Below are 11,992 nucleotides of genomic sequence, written 5' to 3'. Positions count from 1 at the left end.
CTGACAAATCCATGTTTTTAGGCTTTCCCCATGGCTATACACCATTTTCTGACTGGAAAATTTAAACACGTTCTCACTGGACACATCTGGAGGTAATTTGCCTTACCTTCAAATGCTGAATCCTAAGGAACATAGATCCCCAAGTATTTTATAAGTAGAGGAAAAGGTAGAACAACATGATGAAGTAAATTCTATAAAAGAAACTGAATAGGTTTAAATCAGTGTTGGCAATTGGCTCCGGCCAGTCATTGCAAATCAGATTAATCTCTTGTATAGGCATTCTGCATCCTCAGCTCTTCTACCAAGCCTATTCACATAAAAACCTGTTTACAGAGCCAGCTAGATAAAACATCTCTCTGTCACAGGGCTGCTCCACTTTAGAGAGGGCTACTTTTACAGATCCCCCTGCAATGTGCAGCTAACTGGTTCAGTTCTGGGATACTCGACTTACCTCTGAGTCACATCTGAATGAAATTAAGACACTGCCACAGCTTGACCCAATATACTTCAAGCCATGGAGATGCCAGTTGGGAAATACCAGGCAAATCAAGTTTCTTTCCCTAGTGAACTAGAACATCATTATCAAACCTAAGCTCACGACAAAAATGAGAGACTGACACATTTATTCCTGCGCAATTCATACACCCACCCTATGAACAGCAACAAGCTCTGGTCATGTAGCCAATCAAACCTGGACAAATTTCAAGCACAGCAGCAAAAATTCAGAGACAGAATTATGGATAAACCTAGGTACAAATTTATGTATATTGAAATGTTTACAGCTGTATTATCACCTTCCTTTTCAGGTTTCTACCCCATTAAGCCTTTTCAAATGCCCCAGGTGGAGTTTGGCACCAGGCCATAGCCTAGTGTGTAATGGAAGCATTTCATAGCTATCTGCGCGTTACCAGTTGCAACACTGGGACCTCAGTGCTGGAAAACGGAAACAGAGCAATTCTGTGTATAAAATGATGAAAATGAAATCAACCCGTAGGTGCCTCAGATGAGCAAAATGCAGAAAAACAAAACATCACGAGCAGAACTCCTGTGGTCTTAGGAAATCATATGCAGACTTTTCATAGCAAATTTTTATCTTAATTGTATCCATTAAGACTTGTTCTTTGCATACCTTGCACAAAGTTCCTTCTGCTTAAAAAAAGGCAAATGGCTTCTCCCCATCCCTTAAACGAGCTGTGACTCTCACTCCAGACTGAGCTGCTCAGGGAGGAGGGAAGAAATCTATTTTCCATGAAATACATATCTACAAGAAAAGTGATAAAAGAGTGTGGTTGTAGAAAGTCAAGTCCGTATATTTGCCATGGAAACAGCAGTTATAAGAAACACAGTAATGGGAGGAATATCAACTATCACTTCAGTCTGATACTTCCAGCATGCAGACATAGCAAACTGTAGGCTGCTCCTCATGCAGCTTGATAGACTTGCCAGTTTTATTAACTTGGTAATAACAAGTCATTTCTGGCTGCTACTTTTGAAATGTCCCAGGTATCCTTTACTATATTCAGGAAATGGAAAGAAGAAAGCAAGGGTAGAAAGGGCTCTCACCTCTCACTAGACGCCTACCTCATTTTTGTGAGACCAGCAGTAGCCCTGTTGCACATTTCACACAGGCACACAGTATAAGGAAGGAGAGGGACCTCTTTGGAGACCCCCTGGAGACAAAGCAACATAGGCCTTATTCTGGTGTTCCACTTTTTAAAGTTTTTTGTTTCATCCATATCAGGAAAAGCTTGAAATTAAAAACACCTCTGAGTTCTAGGAAAGCTCAGTCAAAGTTGCAAATCCAAATTTCCTTTCCTTTTGATGCCCTGTTCCCCTTCAGTTGCCTCTCTTTCACTTCATTTTTCCCTTCTTTTTGCTACCAAAGCTATAATGGAAGCATCCTGATCTCCCTTCTCCCTGAACCAAACCAAGCAACTGTTTTTGCCAAAGGAAGGAGACACACATGCTGAATGCAGCCTGTGAGCACTAGACTCTGCAAAACAGAGATGATTCATGCTCTGGAGGAATTAGGAGCACTTGATGACCTGCCCATAATAAGAATGCCAAGGGGCTTGGCTGCTTCCAGTGTTCAAGTAAACGATGCTCTTCCAGTCACTCGCAGCACCGCTGTTCGGGAAGGTTCATCGCTCCTCGTGGAGCCACCCTCAACTGTGAGAGCGTAGCCCAGCACAGATGTGAATGTGTGCGACAAATAGAGGAAATTTTTACGCCTCTGGTCTTTTGTCACAGCCCTGCCTTCCTTCTAGTTTCCACAGAATATTATTGGTTGACATACTAGGGAATGAGCTAGCACGGGAGCTTCTCAGTGCTTATTTCTAGCAGCACCGGTTTGTTTTTCATAGGGTGTTGCTAACAAAGCTTTGTCAATGGCAGATGTGTGGGAATTGCACACTATCAGACAGATGAAAAGTGCATCCAGGAAAATTCCTGTCCTTCAGAAATGATTACTTAGTCCCCAGCTTGCTACACCCTCCTGAGGGTAAAGCCTTCACTCCAGGGGCTACCCAAGTTTTTCTTGGTTTTGGATTTAAAGGCTATATAAGTAACTATTGCTTTCCAATGTCTTTTGCTGATTTCTTGGCACTTTAGAACGGTTTGTTCTCCAGAATAGTGTGAGCATTCCCTAAGATAAACTGTCTTTTAGCATCATCCCCTGGAGGCTGCTAAAAGAGGCTACAATGCTCACCAAAGATCACACTTGGGAGGCAGTACAGGGAAAGAAATGGCCAAGGTTAGAGCTCTGTACCAGCAAGTTATTTCTTTTGTTCTAGGAAAATCCTAGCGTTCTTCAGAATATTCGCATATCAAAAATCATTTCTAGAAAGTAAATGCTAGGAAGAGCTCACAGGGTGTTGTTTTTTTTTAAAAGTAACCCAGACCATTGCCAATTCCCACTTACCTGATATCAACTTTGCCCTAAGGATAGGCTGAAGGTAGAGCAAAGCAGTGAGCAATCTTTTTCACCAGCTGCCACGCTTCCCACATAAAAGATATTTTCAACACATAAATGTCTCTGAAGGCTAAAAACTTGCCCACAGGCAAAGGAAAAGAATATATTGGAATACACTTTAAAATCACAGCTATTACATGATACTTCAGCAAAGGTATACTCAAATACTGCAGGGTATTTTGTTTGCGTAGTTTGATCAAGAGTGATGCTGATGATGCAATATGACTCTCTGCCTTACCCAGCACGAGATTGCAGCTGAGTCATCAAAATCACTAAGAATTCATGCTGTAGCCATGCAAACTTCACATACTGACCTTTAATCGGAAAATACCTCTGCTGCTATGTCCCTTCTACACAAAGTAATGATTTTTCCTGTTAGTACTGTTCTAAGCAAAGTAGGATTCCAAGGATTTATTTTTTGAAAGGGACACAGTGGTCTGTATTATGGGATCAAAACAAGCCCAAAGAAATTTTATTGATTCATTGAATCTTATTTTAGATGTAAAATTTGAACTTCCTGGATTGGCGTGTATGAAGAAATTTTCTTGTCTAAGTACACAATGGTTATAACCAGTAAAATGTAGCCACTTTGAGCATGATGGCATCTCTTACATTGTGTTCTTTTAATTCATGCCAAACAGGCGTGTACATTGAACACAAGCTGTTAACTTTAAAAAAAAAGGTGGGGGGGATTCAGAAGCCTTGAATATGCTTTTGGAGCTTACAGGGGAAACATTATGACAAGAACAAGAGACTTTCTTTTCTGATACAGTGGGGATTAGAGCTCTTCATATAACTGGATAACAATTTTCTACATCATGGCAGAGTGACTACAGAAGTGATTTCTTCTTCCTGATCCTGATGTGCCTATTTTCTTGTCTTTAGTGCTGCCCTATCCTGTAGGTATACAAGAGAAGAAAGCAAAGTGGCTTTTTCACTGGACCAGCTCAGCTGGTACCAAGAGGTACTGGAAGCAATGTGAAAAATTATCTGAAATACAACCATGTTTTATCTGGGACAAGGGAAAGCCAAATTCTCCCAGTAGTAGGCACACCAGTGGAATAAAATGCTATTCAATACCAACTTTCTCACATAGCAACTCTTATCATTTACCCATAGCACTTGTGACACTATGTGCTGAGCAGGCACACAGCCCACAGTCTGAGCGGTGTTCTACAGCTGTTATCGTAGCTGCCGGCATAGGCAGAGATGATCTGGCTGTGCAGTCCTTGGCCTGGATAGTTCTGGGGTGCCAAGAGCCTGTGGATTTGGACTACTTTTACTAAGACTGGGGATAACTTCTCTACTAGTAAACCTCAAGGACTGAGGATGATAGAAAGCCGTGAGACAGACCATGGCAGTGTAGCAGAGGTGAGTTTATAGAAGTTATTAAATAATTCGGAGAATCAACAGTAGCTCTGCCAAAGTGGCTGTGCAGTCTGATAACTGCAGAAGAGAGCAAACCTGATGCTCCCTTTGCAGTGCTTGGGGAGAGCTGAAGGTCCCTGAAGATGGTTCAAGTTATTCAATGAGATGAGCAGGGATTTGCCTGAAGTCACAGTGTTGAGTGTGTGCCATTAGCAGATGTTAAATATAAAAGTGTTTCTAAAATCCCAGCCTTTGGTAAGCTTACTCAGGCTTCAGCAAAGTACTTGCCTTATCTGGAGAGCCTAAACTGTGACCCTGAAAATAAATACTGTTCTTTCTTCCACAGTACCAAACAGGGACAACTCTTTTGTGAGCAGAAGGGTACTGCTCTTTTATGTCATATAGCCTGGTGATTTAAATGCCCCCCAGGTGTGCGGTTGCATCTTCAGACCCTGTTTCCACCTCTCAGGAAACTGCTTCCTTCACTGTCCTGTGGTCTCATGGGAGATGAGAGACTCTCCATCCCTTCTGCTGCATGTGCCAATATATATAAAAGTTCAGACTCATTGGGTGAAAAATTATGTGTACAACAGCAAGCATGACTGTAGACTCCAGCAAGAACACTTAATATAGACTGGGAACTTGAGTCTAGCTGGATCCAGCTTCTGCTCCAAGGTTCACTTTTAAATTTTAAAATAAAAGCCCACAAGGCCAGCCCAACATGCAGGGACTTCAGTAATACTGCTACCCAACTAATAAAAAAAAATGGGGCATCTATGGATTTAGGCATAAGGGAGTAAGCAGCAAGTTGAGTGGGAATTTTCAGGATAATTTTGAACCTATTTCTACCTGAGTTTCACCAATTGCATCCAAACGCTTATCCTTTCCTAGATTCAATTTGCACTGAGACAAGTGGCACTTGGATGTGAACTAATGCTGAAATGCTATCTATAATGAGCTTGGGATTCAGATCCAGCATGCAGCAATTTGAAAATGGATATCCTGAGTTTCTTACAGTCCCAAGATTGTTTTGCTAAATAAAAAGAGCTCAAACAATTTTTTCTTTTAATAAACAACCCAGACATGTACTAATAAAATCATATGAACAATACATTTTCATTTTGGAGTATTTGGAGTATTCAGACAGGGAAATAAAGACCATTGTAATGAAATCTACCAACCACCAAAAGCTAGACTCTTCTACACTGCCCTTCTCTGCACTGGTGGAAATCTGCACTTACTTCCCTGACTTTAGAGGCAGAATTAACACTTGCAGTGGAGTAACTCAAAGCAGAATCCAACCTTTTTTTTTTTTTTATTAGGCACTCCAACTGTATAAACAAACACAGTATGCAGCTGCTGTGATTTTTCTTTTTTAAAGCCAGCTTGCATTTAATTTGCAAATATGGTCAAGATTAATTTACCTCTCATTTTATCTTGGGATTTCTAAAAATAGGGGATAACAAATGCTAATTCAGGTAATGGTAAAATCCCCAATACAGAGCTCAAAAAAGAGAAACGCTCACATTAAATACCTTACGTTAGCCTTTAAAAGAGATTGCTCTTCAGACTGTCTCCTGTGTCCTATGAATAAGAAAAAGAGAGGGGAAATAAAGTCTCCAAAAGGGAGCCCAGCTGCATTTCTTTTCTAACATGTTGTATCACTAAATGGCATCTGTTTTACTTGCACAGTAGAAGCCTATGCTTTACTGAGACAATAAAACAGAAAAATAAAATCATAGCAAATGGAAAACCCAACCCTTTAGCATACATAAAAGGCCAGACTATCACCTGGAAACTGAAAACAAGGCATTGTTATCCAAATCTTTCAAAACAGGAATAGCCATCATAGAGATTTACTTGACTTCAATAAGAGCTAGTGGTTTATCCTCCATGTTTGGGTTGTTTGTTGTGTTTGTTTGGGTTTTTTTTAAATATCTTTGAAAAGAACTGCAAGTCATTTACCAGCTTTTCCATGGTGTCACTGTTAATCATCAAACTTACATGGAATGGGGATTTTGCTTTTATTTTTAAGAAAAGGCAATCCTCAAATAGTATGAAGCATGCCCAGGAGATGCTGTTCTGTTCCCAGGTGTGTAAGGTTGCTTTCATAAATGCATTGTCCATAGTCCTTAGTGCAGCACTTTTGTCAGTGGCTAGAGGCTTTTTGAACAGGTTGACAATGCCCTCTCAGATCTGACAGGTCTGCTCTGTTACTGCTTTGTTTCTGCTTTAAAATTTCTTGTTACATTTCTCTATGCAATTTCTTCAGCAATTACCTTTTCCCTTTCTTTTCCTTCAACAAGAAACTAACTCCCCTTAATCTCAGAGAGCTAGAGAATGGCACTAGAGGAGGAAAAATTCCTTCTCCTCTTCCCTGACTGCAGTATTCAACCTGGCAGCTAACAAGCTTAATTTCATAGAGTAATATAGATTGGAAAGGACATCCAAAGGTCATTGGGTCCAAAACCCAACTCAAAGCAAGGCTTAGAACACATTGCTCAGTGTCTTGTCTAGTTGAGTTTTGAATATCTCCAGGCATGGAGAGCCCACAATCTCTCTGGGTAATGCACTCCAGTATTTGTCTACTCTTCTGGTGTAAAAAGTTATCTTTAGTCTTTATTGAATCATAGAATGGTTTGGGTTGGAACGGACCTTAAAGATCATCCAGTTACAACCCACCTACTATGGGCAGGGACATCTCCCACTAGACCAGGTTGCTCAAAGCCCCATCCAGCCTGGCCTTGAACACTTCCAAGGATGAGGCATCTACAACTTCCCTGGGCAACCTGTGCCTCACCACCCCCACAGTAAAGAATTTCTTCCTAATATCTGATCTAAATCTCCCTTCTTCCAGTTTGAAGCCATTACCCCTTGTCCTATCACTACATGCCCTTCTAAAAAGTCCCTCCCCATCTCTCCTGTAGGCCCCCTTCAGGTACTGGAAGGGGCTATAAGGTCCCCCTGGAGCCTTCTCTTCTCCAGGCTGAACAACCCCAACTGTCTGAGCCTGTCTTCATAGGAGAGGTGCTCCAGCCCTACGATCATCTTTGTGTCCCCCTGGACCCATTCCAGCAGGTCCATGTCCTTCCTGTGCTGAGGACTCCAGAGCTGGACACAGTACTCCAGGTGGGGTCTCACCAGCGTGGAGTAGAGGGGCAGAATCACCTCTCTTGACCTGCTGGTCATGCTTCTTTTGATGCAGCCCAGGATACAGTTGGCTTTCTGGGCTGCGAGCACACATTGCTGGTTCATGTCCAGCTTTTCCTCCGCCAGTACTCCCAAATCCCTCTTGGCAGGGCTGCTCTCAATTCATCCTCCACTCAACCTGTATTTGTGCTTGGGATTGCTATTGGATACTCTTTATCCATCTCCCCAGATCTTTTCTGCATGTAAAGTTCCCAATATTATGTTTAGGCTGCAATTAATATTATTTTAGAATAATATTAATTTTAATTAATTAATTGTAAAAGTACGCAATAAACCAGATGGAATGGATTCAGTGATCTAGGATATTCCTTTCAGTATTGTCTATGAGTGGGATTTAGGTTTTAGAGATATGGATTTAGAGGTTCATAAATATGGATCTGCATGTGAACTAGGTGTCTAAACTCCAGTTACAGTCAATGGGGATCTAGGATGGGATTCAGCTGCCCCTATGTAAGGTTTTTACACCATTTGAAATGCCCTCAAGTATCCTGTCCCAGAAGGGCACGTCTCCCATAGATCATACGCCACCTGTGCCAGGCCCACATAGGTGTTTCTTATACCCTAGAGAATCTGAAATTACACCAGATACCTATGGGCAATGAACTATAGAAATAGTACATACACATTGTTGACTGAACTCCAGAAGTAGGATGCAGTATAAATGGCCAAAGACCTATAGGTCTGATGAATATAGTGTCAACCTCTTCCTTATCATCTCCCCACTTTTGGCAGCAGTGTACTGAAACATTCAAACAAAAATAGGAGACACAGCAAACTTTCAGCTTTATGCAGCACACCAGTTTTACCAACTCTTTTTTCAATAACAAGGTCACAAGTACGAACCATCCAAAGGGCGCAGGTGACAAGTAACTTCTCTTCTCTGTACACATACATGTGAAAGGAAAATTACCTAATAATTTCAGGTTTTATCCCTCAGGATGACTTCACAGTACATATTTTTCCACATTTCTATTGTGCCATTAATCTTTATCCTGTGCCTTCTGCAGAAACTTCTTTTTTCCTCCCACAAAGGCTGCCAGGCTCCCGCTCTCCAAGGGGTCACAGGTTGCAGAGGAATCCACAGAAACAGGAAGCCAGGCTTCCTCAGTCAGTTTTGAAACACCAAAACCTGTTTCCTTTCTACGAAAATAAAGCCTGTCAGGGCATCCTCTGGGTAGGCTCACTGTATGAGCAGCAGCTCAGGAGGAGGGAGAAGCTACAGGATTTCTTGCTTGGGAAATAAATGTGAGATAACTTGTAGCATTTACAAACCAGCAGAATGGAGATAATCTTCTTGCTGGTCCTATTGCACTTACAGAGTGCCAGCTTTGGATTTAATACTCCAGGAAAGTTCTGGACCACAAGCCAGGGTGGTGAAACCCAGACAAGTCACTCAGATTTGACTCCATCTCCAACCCTAATTGTGGGCTCACCCCATTCTGAGACCCAAGCTGCCGAAGTGAGTGCCTCACAGGGACCTCCTTTTTCATCTTCAGGCAAGACTCTGGGAATGAAAGCAGTGAAGAAAACCTCCGATCCTACAACCTCTATCCCTGCAAGCCAGTCAAATGGACACAGTGATGGTGACCCTGACAAAGATAAGAAGAGAAGCTTATCCAGCAGCAAAGGGACATCTCTACAGAACAATGCTAGAGAGATGCCTCTCCAACAAGATGGCACCACAAGCCAGGATACAGCTACAGGGAACAGATCTCTCAAATCATCATCCCACAGCACTGGCATCATCAGTACCCAGCAGGACACCAACTCCAAAGCATCTGGCTTTGAAACTACCAGGGGAAAGTAAGGAAATTTACATACTTTTTGTTGTCTCCTAGGTACTGGTTAGGAATAGTTATTTTCCTGTTCCCAGCAAAATAGTTAGCAAAATTTCTAGTCATTTCACTAAAATTGTTTTCTTCTTAAAGAAGACCATCAAAAACAAGCAAGGGACCAAACCTGCAGTATTTACTCAGTCAAATCCATACATTTGCAACAGAGTAAATGCTGCAATATTTTATTCCTCAGGGTAGTTATCTCAAAACCAACAGGAAAGTCACTATCACATATGGGTAGGAAAGGACTACAACAGATGCCTCACTCTTTTATGCACAGTAAACTTTTGCTGGTTTTTTTTCTTTCTTTTCTTGTGGGTAAAAGAAATTGCAAATGCACTTTTTCATTTGGAATCTATTAAAGATGATTGTGTTTGTAAATTTCTCCACTAAATAGAAAATACAAGCAAATAAGTGTACAAAATGCATCAATGTCTGACAATTTGAAACACCTTATTCTCGATAAAAACTTATGGAAAGTGGCATTGCAGGTGAATGTGCATTCAGAACTGTATAACTAAATACATAGCAGCTGTGCATGACAGAGTGTATCAGATTGTACCATCTAGTTTTATAGCTCTGGAGCACTCATTTATTTCCTTTGTTCTCCAATGTCTTCAATTCTCAATGGGAATGTTAATACTGACTTTGGAGATGTTGCAACGTTCACTTACTTGCTGATATATATTCAGATACTGGTAAAAAATGAAAGACACAAAGAATTGGTTGTTTTCCATAGTATTTATGGAGAGTGGGCTTTCAGAATATAGATTTCTTCTTTTGAAAGTTCTTGCACAAATGTTATCATCCAAAAGGAGGAAAAACTCTTTCTCTCAGATTCACACAAAAGAGAAAAAATCAACCCTTAGAAATAGTCCTACAATTATCTTGTGATGTGTGGCTGTGAGCTAATATTCCTTCAAATCAAAGAAAAGATTCCCCTTGACCTGAGCATCTGTTGGATCATGTGTAACTGAAATGATGCACAAAGACGCGAAGGAAAGGAGTCCTTTTGCTTCAGCCTGGAAGCAGTACCATAGTAAGGAGCTGTGTTTCCCAGATAGCTTTCCTAACATACTCCTTCAGTTGGGAATGTCATCTGTTACGCCTTACTATGGTGTCTGGCAGAGTGTCTAAGTTAATCTGAGTTAAATGGATTCTCTTTATACGTGAGAGCCGATAACTGCATCTCCATTAAAATAGGTCTTAACATACGCTAACCTTAGAGTTTTTAGCTTTCTCAACTTTTGTCAAGAATAGTATTCCGGTGAAATTAATCTTCAGAAAAACTCTGTGAATTGGCAGGTATTGTTTCTACCTTTTACATAAGACATAAATACAGAAAGCAAAAAATTAGTCTCTGGTGAAAAAGGTCTCGTATTGTATTTATCACAATGCGATGGCGTTGCAACTGCAGAAAGGCAAAATAAGCAAATCTCGTACTGGCTAGCACGTTATTTCATGCGTGGTCGAGGAGCAACCTGCTGTCCAACACCTATAAAGGCCTTTTTTTTTTTTCAGTCCATTGAGCAAGTTAGAGATAAAGCTAGGATTGCATATCAATGTTACAGGAGGGTGTAGTGGCATGAAACCCCAGCATAAACCATAATGCTGAATTCTCACTTTCTTTCTCGAACTGCTGGACTATGTAGCCACTCTCTAGCAAGGGTATACAGTTCTAGGTGTGGCTCAATCCTTTTCATATGAAGATTCTTGAGTTACAAGCCTGGTCTTCCTACCTCATAGCGGTGTTTTTACAATCAGCTGTTATTTGAGCTTTTCTTCCAGTTTTGTCACTGACCTTGACTGTGACTTAAGTAAGTCACTTCATTATGCTGTCTCCCTTTCCCTATGAATTAGACCTGGATGAATAATAAAGTTGCTTGTGACTCATTTTTTTTCAGTAAAGTTATGAAAAAATGCCAATTCTTCTGTTCTCAATGTTACCGATCACTGCTGTGAAACACCTGGAAAGCTACTGCTGAGAAACTCCGCATAAGAACACAAGCATTTTTATTTATTATGTGCAGGTGTTATTGACTACACCCTAAATCCATTTCTAGCATGTATTTTCTTTAAAAAAAATATTTGCATCTTTATTGCAGATAAAGTGAAAGAGATGCTGTAAAACTTCCAATAAATACATACAGCTTTCTTCAAGGTTTACTCATTTCATGCCTGAGCACAGCATGAATGACTCAACAGCAGATTTCATAGTTGTAAAGTGTACTACCTCTGAGGAAATTTGGAAGCACAAGTTGCTTTTTGAATTTACTTTGAATTAAAGCAGCTCTTTGGTTATAGACTGTATTCCAACCCAAATTTTGTGTGACCTTGTAGGAGCAGCCTGACTCTCTTTATGGCAACCCATTGTGCTAACATATGTGCAGCGACGCTGATGTTAAGAGGCTCCATAGAGAAGCAACAATAGAGAGAGGTCAGGGAGAGACAAGAGGAAGGAAAAGAAAACAAGAATGGGCATTTTGGTTTTAATATATTTATAATTTTAAAAATAGCAATACATACACTTTGCTGGAGAGTCTCCAGGGCTACTAGATTACCCACAAGGTACAATATGTGCCCATTGTACAAGCTTAATTACTTAAAT

At 40.7% G+C, this 11,992-nt stretch overlaps 1 protein-coding gene across 1 annotated transcript in view; it reads left to right on the top strand.

The window, feature by feature from the left end:
* Positions 1-8,725: 8,725 nt before the first annotated feature.
* Positions 8,726-11,992, top strand: part of MMRN1 (multimerin 1) — a 46,529-nt gene continuing 43,262 nt past the window's right edge. The window contains exon 1 of the mRNA XM_074589584.1: positions 8,726-9,352. Coding sequence (XP_074445685.1) covers positions 8,829-9,352 — 524 coding nt within the window. The 5' untranslated portion in view covers positions 8,726-8,828. The remainder of the gene's footprint in view (positions 9,353-11,992) is intronic.

Source organism: Larus michahellis, chromosome 5 (assembly GCF_964199755.1).
Source record: "Larus michahellis chromosome 5, bLarMic1.1, whole genome shotgun sequence".
NCBI classification, from domain to species: domain Eukaryota; kingdom Metazoa; phylum Chordata; class Aves; order Charadriiformes; family Laridae; genus Larus; species Larus michahellis.
The sequence above is the reverse complement of the archived record's forward strand: the minus strand, read 5'-3'. Positions and strand labels throughout refer to the sequence as shown.